General features: G+C 52.9%; 3 protein-coding genes across 3 annotated transcripts; 1 reads left to right on the top strand and 2 right to left on the bottom strand.

Moving 5' to 3' along the window:
• Positions 1 to 1240: 1240 nt before the first annotated feature.
• On the bottom strand, positions 1241 to 4246 carry GPR135 (G protein-coupled receptor 135). The gene is given in 4 exon segments (XM_050340653.1): positions 1241 to 3865; positions 3867 to 3911; positions 3913 to 4045; positions 4122 to 4246. Coding segments are annotated over 4 exon segments (1587 nt in total). The 3' UTR covers positions 1241 to 2581.
• Positions 4247 to 5685: 1439 nt separating this feature from the next.
• On the bottom strand, positions 5686 to 8295 carry L3HYPDH (trans-L-3-hydroxyproline dehydratase). Its single transcript, XM_050340656.1, has 4 exons — positions 7943 to 8295; positions 7541 to 7663; positions 6545 to 6686; positions 5686 to 6180 (listed from the first exon to the last, which is right to left on the bottom strand). Exons 1-4 carry the CDS (start codon positions 8231 to 8233, stop codon positions 6059 to 6061), a joined length of 678 nt encoding a protein of 225 aa, XP_050196613.1. The 5' UTR covers positions 8234 to 8295; the 3' UTR covers positions 5686 to 6058.
• An 869-nt stretch (positions 8296 to 9164) lies between these two features.
• Positions 9165 to 13691, top strand: JKAMP (JNK1/MAPK8 associated membrane protein). Its single transcript, XM_050340655.1, has 7 exons — positions 9165 to 9242; positions 9373 to 9464; positions 9970 to 10124; positions 11011 to 11217; positions 11903 to 12084; positions 12757 to 12833; positions 13120 to 13691. Exons 1-7 carry the CDS (start codon positions 9230 to 9232, stop codon positions 13336 to 13338), a joined length of 945 nt encoding a protein of 314 aa, XP_050196612.1. The 5' UTR covers positions 9165 to 9229; the 3' UTR covers positions 13339 to 13691.
• Positions 13692 to 13893: the final 202 nt, after the last annotated feature.

The raw sequence follows: 13893 nt of genomic DNA, 5'->3' as shown, positions 1-13893 counted from the left end.
CGTCCCTGAAGGGATTTAAAAGATTTGTAGCTGTGGCACTTGGGGACCTGGGTTAGTGGTCAACTTGGCAGTGCTGGGGTAATAGTTGGACTCAATGACCTCAGAGGTCTTTTTTCAACTGAAATGATTCTATGATTCTAAGCTTATGAGAAGTACAGGCCAGGCACAGCTTTAAAACACAAGCTGGCTCTCTATTGGAGCTGCAGCAGGTCCATGTCAAAAAGGATCTGGTCAAGAATACAATCTGGCCTGATTTAGTGTTTCACAGAAATGTGCTAATCTGTGATGGCTCAAAGACCACAGCCTGCTGTCCTCATTCAACTCTTCACATACAAGACTAACATATGAGCACTGACCAATGCTTGTTAAAAATGTTGTTGTTACTCCAGCTTCACTACCACCTTCTAGCTGTGATAGTTCCGCTCCTGGAGCAGCTTCTGTGATACTTCGTGGTCGACCTCAGTCCTGACATGCCCAATCCTGCCCTTGGCAGAAGGAACTGCCACAGAGATGTTTACCTGGACTGTGGTGCACTGGTCAGGGCATCAAATCAGTACAAAACTAAATCAGCAGAAAACTAAATCAGCATGAAAAAGAGGGAATCAATGGTTGTTTAGCAGCTGAGCTAATTAGCAAGAGTCAGCTGGGGTGGTGGGGACAGAAGGGACAAGGAAGATGGCCAGAGCCAAGCACTGAGGGAAGCCCCTTTCCAAGGGCTTTTAGCCACATGGTCTGTGTGGCGAATTATCCCACACCAATCTCGTTAACCCCTGCAACTACCTAGGTAAGAGTTAAATCTAATCTCGTCATTCACAACCACCTTTTTCCATTTACACTAGCCATGCCTTGCTGCGGAAGGGCAGGTATGCCAGAAATTCCTGTCCCACCCTTCCAACAAGCCACTGGTGTTCACTTGCTGTCAAACAGCTCCTGTGAAAAGCTATGGGCTCTCTGCACAGCTTCTCTCTGAAACAGCAAGAAAACACTGATGAACTTGCAAAATCCAGCAGCTGCAGGGCAAAGTAGCAGTGCTGAGTAGTCAAATCTTTTCCTAGTGGACTTCAGGAGCATCACAGAAGAAAGTTACAGTAATGCTTAGAGCACGGAAACCAGCTATGCTAAAATTTCACAATTATGTCTCTCTACTGTCATTCATCTGGCAATTTTTCAAAGGAGTTCCCTTCTCAAGGCTGGCCTGAGAATGATGACAGGCTGAGACACTTTCATATCCTGCATAAAAGATAATTTATTTCTTGTCTCACAAAATAATGACAGTGTGTTTACTTGCGTCACAAAAAGTTGAAAAATCTGGTAAAACTGAAACACTGTATTTTTAAAGCCTGTACAAAGAAAAAACACTGCCCACCTCTTACACTTAACTGTGGCAAAAAGAAAGGAAGGCCCAATCTTAGTTTCTGATTCAAAATACTAATTTAAGGCTTTAGGCCTTCGAACAAAAAGATAACACTGATAAATTAATACAAATTTATACCATACAATCACACTTCTGTTATTTTCCTTCTTTTTCAACAGCAAACAGAGCTGGTCTTTATATATTATACTCCAATGGATTGCTGCCATCAATACAATAATTCCTGTTCTCTGCATATAAACATTTTCACATGCTGAAGAGCACACAGGGAGCACATGGTATTGCTTTCCCTCTTCTTTCAGATACCACTCACACATAGTTAAACTCTCTAAACACAGTTAAACTCTCAGAGACAAGAAACACTTTGGACGAACTCAAAAACAAAACACACACCTTGAGCACAAACTCAGTGACACCACAGTCTATGGTCACACACTTTTCCTCAGTCTGTCTGAGGAACTCAAGTTTCTCATATTCACAGTATTTGAAGTTGACTGTACCTGTAAAAAAACCAGAAAAGGCCACTGAAATTCTGACAACTGAGGTTTCATCTTCTTTTCCTTCCCTCCCAGTATCATACATCTTCCCTTTCAAAATTACTGTTTTGTTATGCTTCAGTTTAAATATAAAAAAATAATAACCTTAATAGATCACTTTTTTAGCCTGTCTTACAGTCTTACATGACTTTACAACTATTGGCACTTGCACATATAATGGGTTAAAGCAACATTATCCTGGCATGATGCATTTTTCACAGTGTGATGTTTTCAGTGTGTCTTCCACCTGCCAGTGCTCAGCTTTCAATTGCTTTTTGGCACTTAACAAACAGCTCACACATTCAGTCAGTCAGTTTGGGCTGCAGTGGTGCGTTGGCCTCTGAGCTTCACTGTGATACTTTCTGCAGGACTGGAGCAAACACTGTTTTGTTCTTGCAGTTGAGCTCTTGTGTTGGCTGGGCTCAGAAGCTGCCACCACTGCCACCGGGAAAGGCTTCCCTTCCCTGTGGAGCTCTCACTGCTTGCAGTCTGGGCCACCAAACCAGAGCTCACACAATGAAGAAGAAACCACACTATGGCTCATGTGCAGTCCCATCTCTCCAGTTTCCTGGTGGTCTGGCTGCAAAGGGCTCCAAGCACTGGGAATCCTCCCCGTCTTTCCTCAGGGAGACAGCCCCGGGGCCCAATGCCTCCATCCCGGATCTTCATCCCTTCAGAGGCTGGTGTCGATGGTGCCTCCTTTGGTCTTCAAGGTGGCCTCAGAGATGGTGTCCGGCTGCCCATCCCGACAGAAGAGAACAGCCGGAGTCTTGCAGGCCCACACGGCCACCTCTGCCCCGCTCGCCGGGCTGGAGGAGGACAGGGCGCTGCCGGGCGGGCCGCTGTGCCGATTGATGTAGCGTTCCCGGACACGGTCAGCCCTGCTGCGGGGCTCCGGCTGGCGGCCCGGGACCGACAGGTAGGCGACCACGTTGTTCCGAGTCCTGTAGCCGCCCTCCCGGCTGCGCCGCAGCAGCACGGAGATGTTGGGGTTGCGGGCGGCGTAGATGAGGGGGTTGATGGCGCCGTTGGCCCAGGCCATCCCGCTGGCCACCGCGTCCATGGTGGGCGAGAAGGGCAGGCGGCCGGCGGCGGCGGCCAGCCCCAGGACGCAGTAGGGCCCCCAACAGCAGATGATGGAGACGATCATGATGAGGACGGTGGTGGCCGTGCGCATCTCCCCGTAGGCGCGCAGCAGGTGCCCGTAGGTGGTGAGGGGCCGCACTCGGCTCTCGGCCAGGCGCACCGCCCGGCAGATGTTGAAGTGGCAGAAGCACATGACGGCGAAGGGCAGGAGGTAGCAGAGCACGATGAGGGCCGCGCCGTAGGGCGGCCCGAGCCGCGAGGAGCCCCAGGGCAGCACGTAGACGCAGCGGTAGGCGCCGGCACGGGCTTCGCGATGCCCCTCGCCCGCCAGCCCGTACCAGGGCCCGGCCAGTGCCAGGGCGCACAGCCAGACGGCCGCCAGCAGCTGGGCAGCGCGGCGGCGGCCCATCTTGTGCCGGGGCTGGCGCACGATGGCACAGTAGCGGTCGAAGGAGAGCAGGGCCATGGTGAGCGTGGCGGCGATGCCCAGCCCGGCGTGCAGGGCGGCGCTGGCCAGGCACAGGCGCTGCCCGAAGAGCCAAGCGCCGGGCGGGCGGCTGAGCAGGCTGAGGAAGGCCAGGGGCAGGCAGAGCAGGGCGCCCAGCAGCTCCGACAGCGACAGCGACAGTACGAAGGCGTTGGTGACCGTGCGGAGCTGCCGGTGCCGGGCGATCACCAGCAGCACCGCCCCGTTGCCCAGCGCCGAGAGGGCGAAGATGAGCAGCAGCGCGGCCGCCTGCGAGGCCAGCGCCGCCGCCGACCACCCCTCCGCCCCCGCCGCCGCCGCCGCCGCCCCGCCGCTCTCATTGCCGCCGCCGCTGCCCCGGGAGAGGTTTCCCGGCTCCATGCGCAGCCTCATGCCCCGGCCCCGCCGCGGCTGCAGAGGCGCTGCCGCCGCTCCCGGCCCCGCCGCCCCGCCGGCCGCTGACGTCGCTCGGCCGCCGTTGCCCGGGGAACCCGCCCGGCCCGGCCCGGCCGGACCCGCGGGCGGCGGAGCGGAGCCCCCACAGCCGGGCACGGGGGCCGAGGGATGCCGGGCGTCACGGCTGGGCTGCGGACGGGGATCCCCCCTCACCCCAAACCGGCGTCATCGCCATCACAGAGTCCGGGATGGGACCCCCACGGACGCGGTCAGCTCCTCTGCCCTCCTGGCCGCTCTCCCCGCACAGCCCCGCAGCCTCATCACGAAGGACCAGCTACCCCCAGACACTTCGGCAGAGGCCGGGACCACCTCACCCCACACTGGCGTCATTCTCATCCCAGAGTCGGGGATGGGTCCCCACAGACCCTTTTCTATTCCCAGATTCCATCAGCTCCATTCTCCTGACTTCCCTCTCCCTTTACATCCCTCTCCCCTCACATTCCTCTTTCCTCCTGTCCCCTCTCCATCACAAAGGACCAGCTATCCCCAGACACTCTGGCAGAGGTTGGGACCGCCCTCCTTCCCACTCTCCAGGCTGGGGGCTGAGAGATCACCAGCTGTAGGGTTGAGGGATCCACTCAGGGATCCCCACAAGGGCAGCAGGACCCTGTCCCCCCTCTCTCAGTCATGCTAGAGATGCCTGCCCCTACCTGAAAGGTTTCCTAGGGATGGGAGTAGTGAATAGCTAATGAAGGCTGTGCCCCAATTAAAGGCTGAAGAGCTTCCAAACGTTCTGTGCTAGGCTTCATGACTTGCTGTCCCAGCTCTTTCCTGTGGGGAAGGTTGGGGGGCTGATCACAAGAGAGATGCCCAGAAGCTGAAAACATGTGGAGGAATTTGCTCCTGCAAGCATGGAGGGTGTGCTTGTCACTTCTTGCTCCCTGGGACCAGAAGCTGTATAGGATTTACCCATGGGGTTAAAGGAAAGCTGTGAGCAAGAGCTCCCAACACTACCCTAAAAAAAAATCTCATGGCAGTGCAGCCATTCTCTGAACAAGGGGATTTTTGTTTATTCCCATTCCAAAGTCATAATTTTCAACTCAGCAGAAGAAATTCCTCCCAGGCATTTTGATGACAATGTTTTTCCAAGCTCACCATTACAACTTTCTCCCTTCTGCTGCAAGAGCTCCCAGGAGATGATCATTCTCATGTCTCATTTTAACAAGTGCACCCAGACACTCCAAGTGTCTTCAGTAAACAAGCACCACTTTGTCCACAGACACAGAGAAACTGACAGGCCACAAGTGGTCTGAAGCTCTGCTCCTGCCACTGCAAATTCTTGGTTTGGTTTTTCCATTGGCAATCCTCTCTGGAAGGACTCTGGCAAAGCAAACACTGATTGCACCCCACTGCACAAGGTGCCTCTGGACTGAGACAAAATCACCAGTAAATAATTACCTAAGGTCATAATAGCTCAGGCCTTCGAATACAGCTGCTCCTGTTGAAAGTTAACCATGGGGTATTTGCAGCCAGTGGTCTGAGATAAGCTAGAGAGGAAGGTTTAGGGAAGCAGCATGGCATGCTCACTCAGTAGGGACAGGGGGAAGTTCATTCCCAGCCCCAGGATGCAGGAGCGATCTGGTGGAGTGAAGCCAGTGTAATTGAGGAAGGAGGTATCTGGACAGGCCTAAGAAGGGAAGATGGGGCAGGAGACAGAGCAGCAAGGCTGGCAGTGCAGGAGACAACAAGGATTCAAACCAACAGCCACGACACACTCAGCAGAATCCTGGAAATGTGCTCTGGGAGGGAAAACAAGAGGAGAAAGGAACTGTTTTCAGCTGGCATTTAATAGGAATCTCACTTTGAAATTCATAGTTTTCAGACACAGAAAAGGCACTTAACTTTGAAGACAGCTCTCCAAGATCAGCTCTGTTTTCTGTGAGTAATTATTGCGGAAAAAAGAAAAAAAAAAGAAGAAAAATATTACGGCTTCTCAGAGCAGCCCGTTTATGCTAATCACAGTGCACCCAATGTGCTAATCACAGCAGGGCAGCACAGCTTGTTATCTTGAAACATAGCAGATGCTGTCACATCACCCAAAGCTGTTCTCGTTTCTGGGGCATTTCGCAGCGAGAACAGAAATTCCTGGGCAGGAGAAGTGCAGCACCAGCAGTGAGACACTGCCATCACCCGTGGCTCGGGTCACTTGAACAAGAAGCCGAATTTCAGTGGGTCCTCCTCCTCGACAGTGAAGGTGGCTGTGCCAGTGTAAAAGGCTTCTCCCGACACTTCCACAACGACAGCGTTGTAGTCCCCAAACTTGGCTTCCTGCAGAGGCATCAGGATCAGGACAGAGGCGACAGCAGCTTTCCACACTCCCAAGCCCAGAATATGCCAGTGCTACCTGGCACTTATGCAGAAACCCCTCTTGGAGCACTCTGCCCTGCCCAGGTGCATCCTAAAGTGTGCATCAGCCACGCAACACAACAAGGACTTACTGTTATTTGCTTTTCTAATTAAAATCCTTGAAGCATGAGGTTTATGGAAGGCCAAGACCCCCAGTTACCTCCCCCCTTCCACACGCCCTTCCCCAGGCAACAGAAAGGCTTTTCTGCTTCCCCACTGAGCCAAGGCAACAGCAATTTTCCAGCAGTCCTTGAGACAGGGGGAAAGACCAGCACAAGCCACTTGCCTTCACTGCCTTCCCAGTGAACAAGGAGCCCGTGGTGCTGCTCCGGAAGGTTCTGGTCTGATTCAGCTGGATGAGTCCCTTATGGTACTGCAGAGCAATGCGAGCTGTCACACCTGAACCCGTCGGACTTCGGTCAACCTACGTGCAGGGGAGAAGACGAGCCAGCTCTAGTATTGTGGGGTTTAACAGAAAACAAAACTTCTCCCCTCAGATCTCTCTGGCACCCTTATACTGTGCTCAGGGGAAACCCCTCTAGCCCAGGGTTTTGTACAGAATCTGGATACATCACAGCAGAAGGTTTGGGGTACTTCTGGATTGTGATTAGCTTTGGCACAATTATAGGGATCGATGATCTAATAAATACTGAGGCTGTTTAGGGAGCACTCAAAAGCTTACCAGCATCATAACAAAAGGACTCAGAGGGGCTAAGGCCTCCCTGTCCCATTCTCATACAACAGAGGCAGGATCAGTTCTCCTTATGCTGAGAGAGCTGCTGGTAAGCCTGGTTTTTAAAACCTCCAAGAGCACAGCCAGTTTCTGAGGTGACCTGTCCCAGTGCTCCACACTCCTCACTGCTGGGAAGTCCATCTTCCCCTGCCATTTGTGCAATACTGCAGACAAGGACAGAATTTAACACCGCATGTCTTGCTCTGTTCATCCCCAGAAACTGTTTCGTAGATTAGGACTTTAGAGACGTGTATCATGTTGGGATCCTGCCTCAGTCCCTGAACCCCTGGGAAATTCCTATCAAAGGGTTTGTAGGTATAAACCATTTTAAAAGGTCACCATCTAAGATGTGCAGAAGAACTTCTGCCACTAGGAATTAAAACAGGATGTGTGAAATGACACTTGGCTCTTCAGAGACAGACATGACAGCAGCAAAAGTAATCACTGCCCAAACCGAGCAGCAGAGCTGTCCCTCTTCTCTGCAGCGGGCATAAGACGGGACAAAGGTGGTGCCTTATGTGCCTCAGAGGAGCCCATTTCTGTACCTGCTCATCTGCAAACACACAGATGTTGGTGGTGGGCTCCTCGCTAAAGGCATCCTTCCCATCTGTCAGGATGGTGCCATAGAGGAAAGCCAGGTCTTCACTTTCGGGGTGATGAAGTTTGAACTGGGAACAGCACAGAGAGGGTCACACACAGCAGCAGCATGTGCAGTACAGCTTCCACGAGAGACCAGAGGAAGGGACAAGGCCACACTGCTGTGTTTCCACCTCTGCTTATCCAGAAACAGAGATGGACTCAGCAGCAGCTCCTTCTTACGTCCTGGTAAGGACTCTTGAGATTCAACATGGGGCTGGAAGGATGGGAATCCCCCCCTCCTAAGTGTCTCAGTCTGATGCAGTCAGTGGGAAGGGAATGCGCTGGGGTGCCACGGTGCTCCCCCATACCTGTTTCTTCACGGCTTCTGTCACTGCGCTCGCTGCACTGACAAGGTCTCTGGTCTTTGAGGAGCACACATCGAGGCCCAGCTGCTCGGCGCTGAGGAAGGCGTAGAAAGTGCCACCATAGCCGATGTCAACCACCACCTTCCCATGGCCAGGGACGTCAATGGCCAAGTCTGAGCAAAGAAAGGGAGGAAGGTGAGCAGGGCAAACCATGCCGAGCCACAGGCTTGCGTATGGAGTGAAGGACCCCCGCTGCACGCAAGAGCAGCGGATGACTTGAGTGCTCCCGCACATGTGATGCCTTATGCCACGCCTGACAACCTCTGAAGGGCATCAGAATCAGGGAGGGATCTGCCACATGCCCCTCAGCCAGGCCACCATCCTCCAGCCCCCCCAAAGCCCACTGCAGCGGGCCGGGTTCCCACCGGTGGCGGCGGCGAAGGCGGGCACGCTGTGGAAGCGCACGGGGTTGCCGCTGCGCCGGCCGTCCCAGGGCACGAAGGCGGTGACGGGCCCGCAGGGGCAGCGCAGGCGGACGGCGGTCTCCGGGCTGGCGGGCTCCGGCACCAGCCCGTAGTCGAGGGCGAAGCGCCCGAGGGCCATCACGGCGTGTCCGCACATGGCGCTGTAGCCGGCGCCGTGCAGGAACAGCGCCGCCAGGTGCGCGCCCTCGGCGGCCGCCCCGCCGCGCACCACCACGGCCCCGTACATGCCGGCGTGCCCGCGCGGCTCGTGCACCAGCGCCCGCCGCACGTGGTCCTGCGCGGCCGCCACCTCCCGCCGCAGCGACAGCAGCGACAGCCCGCCCGCCGCCGCCCGCTCCAGCGCCTCCAGCCGCGGGACGATGCGCAGCGGCTCGCCGCCCGTGTGCATCTCCACCGTCTGCAGCACCGGGCCGCAGGGCGAGTGCGGCGGCAGCGCCCGCCCCGCTCCGGCACCGGCACCGACACCGACACTGTCACCGACACTGTCACCGCCGCCCCGCGCCGCCATCGCCCGAGCGCCCGAGACCACGCCCACACGCTCGGAGGCCACGCCCACGACAGGCACAGATATACTGAAAGAAGCCACGCCCCGGTTTAGGCCACGCCCAACATCGCCCGGAGCCACGCCCACGACAGCGGCTGTTGCCACGCCCAAAGCCGCGCCCCTTTAGAAATACCGCGCCCTCTGCCTGGCCCCGCCCCTCGTGGATGCCCCGCCCACACTCCCGTGCGGGGCCGGTCCCGCGGCGGAAGCGGAAGCGCCGAGGCGGAAGTGCCGTGCAGGGGCGGTTGCCGGGTAACCGCGATGTTCCGCGCCGGTAGGACAGGCCGGGACTGGGGATGGGGATGGGGATGGGGATGGGGATAGCGGATAGCGGTGGGGATGGGGTTGGAGCGGGCTCGGTGCCCCTCTCGGTAACAGCCCCTGCCTGCCGCGCTCTCCCGCAGCCGTGGACATCCAGCCCGCCTGCCTGGGGCTGTACTGCGGCAGGACCGTCCTGTCTGTGAACGGCTCCGTGGAGACCTACGGGGACTGCGGGGTAAGTGCGGGGCTCGACCCGGGCAGGGGGTGGCCCCGAGCTCGGGCTGGGGCGGGTCCCGCCGTGAGATGGGATCGATCCCCTCGGGATCGCGGCGCTGGGGCCGCCCAGGCGAGGGCGGGCAGAATTCCCTTAGCGAAACAGGAGCTGCTCCGTGACACGTCTCCCGAAGGACATGCTGGAGGCTTGGTCCCAAACCTGAGCTGAGTGGAGGGGCTGGGAAAGCTGGAACAGGACAGGATGGGGTGGAGAGCTGTGCTGAAATCTCTCGGATTTAACTGGGGTTTATTTTTGAGGGAGAACAAGATCACCCTGTTTATATGAAGACACAGGAACAAGACAGGGCAAGGCCAGTGTGAGCTGAGGTGTCACTGAGGTTTTTGTTTCATCTCTTTAAAAATGTGGTCTGTTTCTTGCCCCAGTACTGCCTCAAGCTGTTTGTCCGGGAACTGCAATGATGTGCTGTTGTTGCTCGGGTTGTAAATCCCACCTCTGCTCTCTGCAGGTGTGTCCCAGAGGTCAGAGGACCGACGACAACAAGATCTGCAGGGAATGCACAGGATCTCCAGACCGCTATGACTGGCTCTACCTCGGCTTCATGGCCATGCTGCCCCTGGTCTTACACTGGTTCTTTATTGAGTGGTATTCTGGAAAGAAGAGGTTTGTGTGTCCTTTCTGTAGATACGTTGTTTAAACATGGAAATCTTGTATCCCTCAGTGATCAGTCAGAGGTGATGAACTGAACTGCCCAGCAGTTCCTAAGAGTCCCAGAATGGTTTGGGTTGGGAGGGACCTTGGAGAACATCTCTTTCCACACCTCCTGTCATGGCAGGGACACCTTCCACTAGACAAGGTTGCTCCCCATCCGGGCTGGCTGTTGGTTGAGCTGATATGGTACCACAGCTGCCATGTGGATTGGTGCTAGACTAGAACTTCTAAGAAGCAGTGACTGGAGTGTACTAAACTGTAGTTTAGTAGGGGGGTGGAACAAGATGGTCTTTAAGGTCCCTTCCAACCCAAACTATTCTGTGATTCTATGAACACTGAAAACACAGGGCACCGGGAGAGTTTAATATATGAATATATACAGAATCACGGAATCAGTTTGATTGGAAAAGACCTGAGATCATCAAGTCCAACTCATGACCCAACACCACCTTGTCAGCTAGACCTTAGCGCTGAGTGCCACGTCCAGTCTTTCCTTAAACACCTCCAGGGGCGGTCTTTAAAAAGAACTTGCATCTTTGAAAATGTTGCTTATATCATGTGTAACAAAGTTACCCCTTCTGAGACATGTGGTGTGTTATCCTCACTGCTGCTTTCTTTGCTCTTTTACGTTTTACCCGCCAAACCATCTGAGCTTGTAAATGAGTTTTCACACTCAGCTTCAAATACTGAATTTATCGAGGCAGAGCTGCCCTTACCTTGGTCACAGCAAATATTAACTCTGCAGGAGGTTCTGTACTGCACAGGTCTCCGCTTTTCAGTCGGTGTTTAGACTTCCTGTACAGTTAGAAAAACAGTAACTCTCTGTGTTGCTCCTCAGCTCCAGTGCGTTGCTGCAGCACATCACAGCCCTGCTGGAGTGCAGCATTGCAGCAGTTGTCACCCTGCTGGTCAGTGACCCCGTGGGGTCCCTGCACATCCGCTCCTGCAGGGTGAAGAAGCTCTCGGACTGGTACACGATGCTCTACAACCCCAGCCCCGACTACATCACCACAGTGCACTGCACCCACGAGGCCGTCTACCCGCTGTGAGTGTGAAGGCTTTTGTGCTCCTCTCTGTCCCTCCCTTTTATACAGCTGTGTTTGTGTCCATGTCTCCTCTCAAAGCTGAAAAAAAGGGTTCAGATACAGCTCAGATCAATGAGTATCAAATCCCCTGAAGTCTTTGATGCATTGAGCTGTTTTACATGTGAAACATTTAGCACCACTTAATGACTTTCTGAATAACCAGAGAAAGTGGCACAGTCCAGTCTGTCAAACAGAATCACCTGGGCTGGAAAAGACCTCTGAGATCATTGAGTCCAAGCTATGCCCCAACACCACCCTGTCAACTACACCAGGGCACTGAGTGCCTTGTCCAGTCTTTCCTTAAACACCTCCAGGGACTGAGACTCCACCACCTCCCTGGGCAACCCCTTCCAATGTTTTATCACCCTTTCCATGAAGAAATTCCTCCTGATGTTCAACCTGAACCTTCCCTGGCACAGCCTGGGCTTTTTAGCTATGAAGCTCAAAGTTCCTTTTTTTTCTTCTCCTTTGCTACATCTTGACCATTTCCCCCTTGGAAAAGCTGAGCCCATCATCATTCTGTGTTTACGTCCTTCGATTAGAAATTCTTTAGACTTCAGTGACTAACCCCAAATTCCCTGGTTGTGACTTGAATCTCCATGAGAAAACTGCACATTTGAAGGAATTTCTATTTTTTCTCCCCAGGTACACCATTGTGTTTATATATTATGCCTTCTGTCTTGTGTTAATGATGCTCCTTCGGCCTCTCCTGGTTAAGAAAATTGCCTGTGGCTTGGGAAAGTCTGATCGATTCAAAAGCATTTATGCAGCACTCTACTTCTTCCCCATCCTCACCGTGCTGCAGGCTGTGGGAGGAGGCCTGCTCTGTGAGTTCTCTCCTAATAACACTGTAAACATACCTGTAAATGCACACTGAGAATTGATTTATGGGAGGGAGGGAAGGGACACTTCTTGCTTTGGGAATAAGGACATTGTTTAAGATTTTTGTGAGGAGTCTGACCTGGAAAGGTTGCTCATTAGTAGCCCTGATCTCACCAGGCGCCTGACACACTGCTTAGCCTCAGTCAGTGCTGCTAGAGACTGTCCCTTTCCCCAGAAAAGGAATAGAGTGAGTTATGAGAGGAAATTACTTCAGTGGGGGTTAATTCCACTTTCTGCTAAGGCAGAGTTTGTCTGATTTTGGGATGGATTACAGTATAGGTTTGGGAAGATAGGCTATTTTTGGTTTAGCTTCCAGCATCCTTGCCACATGTGGAGAGGTGCCACAAAATCCTCTCTCAGCCTGACTACTTTTCTTTTTATCTGCCCTTGTCAGTTGAGGGTTTAAGTGTACAATAACTCCACCAAGAAACAGCAGAAGTTTGAAAACCTCAGTGAGAGCTGTTGTGGAGTTGTGCTTGGCTGACCCATATTGCTGTGCTGAGAGATGGGCTGGAGTAGCTCAGTTTACTTCATACCTGTGGTTATATGTGGAAAAACTTTCTCTGAACTGTAAATCATGCTTTTTTCTTGCTAATGTATTCCATGTTTGCCTTTAGATTATGCCTTCCCATACATCATACTGGTGTTGTCTTTGGTCACTCTGGCTGTTTACATGTCTGCTTCTGAGGTGGAGGTGGGTAAACATGTTTCCTGTGTTAAAACTCAGATTATAAAAGACTTGAAGAGGAGAGACCACTTTGTCCCTTGCCTTTTCTCAGCAATGTATTAAGCATTTAGGCCTCTTCCTTTATGCCTTCTCCTCTTGGCTGGAGGAAGCTCCTGTGAGACTTTCCTCTCATCGTGCACTGGTGCTGGAAGGGCTCAAACACAGCCCTGTGTTCTGCCTATAACATCTCTGAAATGTCAGGAACTGGGGAACAGGCTGAATGCTAACAGGATACTGTGTTTTATTTTACAAGTCTTTCAAGGATCTTCTGGTGAGGAAGAAAAGGCTTGTTGTCCTCTTCAGCCACTGGTTGCTTCATGCCTATGGAATCATCTCCATTTCCAAACTGGATAAGCTCGAGCAGGACCTGCCATTGCTTGCCCTGGTTCCTGCCCCTGCCCTCTTTTACCTGATGACAGCGAAGTACACGGAGCCATCACGCATCCTCTCGGAAGGGGGAAATGGACATTAAAAGGAGCCTGTGCCAAGAATGCCACCCCAATGATCTGGATCAAGCAATTTAGTCATGCTTTGGAAACTTCTGTTATAAAGGAAGTTGTTTATGTACCAGACTTCTGGTGAAACACCTCTGGTTGAGACTGTATAATATCAAAAAGCTGCACTTTGTATTCCTCATAAGTATCTGGTATAGATCAAAGGGAATATCTTTGTATCTATTTATCACTGTGAATCTGTATAAAAAGCTTGTGACATGTTCTTACACAGCAGTTTGCTTCTGTATGTTCATTTCCTAATACAATATTTGAATAAAACAACAGAGCCTGGTTTTCAATAGACTTTAAATTAAAAAAAATAGAACTTGAATCTGCTAGAGAGCTTGTTTTTTCTCCTCACATACCCTAGCTTCTATCCTCCACCAGTGGAAACAGGCTGTCTTCTTCCTTCCATCAAAAGATAAAGCATGTTGTGCATGATTCCTCATGATGTTTGGGTCTGACTGCTGGGTAAAAGAAGAAATGCATTGTAAAGTTCTCTATGAAGACTAGTTTCTGCTCTGCCTCCTTGA

Source organism: Myiozetetes cayanensis, unplaced genomic scaffold (assembly GCF_022539395.1).
Source record: "Myiozetetes cayanensis isolate MyiCay16 unplaced genomic scaffold, myiCay2020 scf90, whole genome shotgun sequence".
Classification (NCBI taxonomy): Eukaryota; Metazoa; Chordata; class Aves; order Passeriformes; family Tyrannidae; genus Myiozetetes; species Myiozetetes cayanensis.
This window is presented reverse-complemented; position numbering and strand designations above follow the sequence as displayed.

What these genes read in the sequence shown, in the direction of transcription:
- L3HYPDH (XM_050340656.1), bottom strand. Translation starts at nt 8,233, where the DNA reads ATGTGCGGGAGCACTCAAGTCATCCGCTGCTCTTGCGTGCAGCGGGGG. An exon ending in GTGTGTTTGCAGATGAGCAG is followed by an intron (nt 6,687 to 7,540) that starts GTACAGAAATGG and finishes CCCTGCACGTAG; the next exon opens with GTTGACCGAAGTCCGACGGG. An exon ending in TGGGAAGGCAGTGAAGGCAA is followed by an intron (nt 6,181 to 6,544) that starts GTGGCTTGTGCT and finishes CTCTGCAGGAAG; the next exon opens with CCAAGTTTGGGGACTACAAC.
- JKAMP (XM_050340655.1), top strand. An exon ending in CACGAGGCCGTCTACCCGCT is followed by an intron (nt 11,218 to 11,902) that starts GTGAGTGTGAAG and finishes TTTTCTCCCCAG; the next exon opens with GTACACCATTGTGTTTATAT. An exon ending in TGTCTGCTTCTGAGGTGGAG is followed by an intron (nt 12,834 to 13,119) that starts GTGGGTAAACAT and finishes TTATTTTACAAG; the next exon opens with TCTTTCAAGGATCTTCTGGT.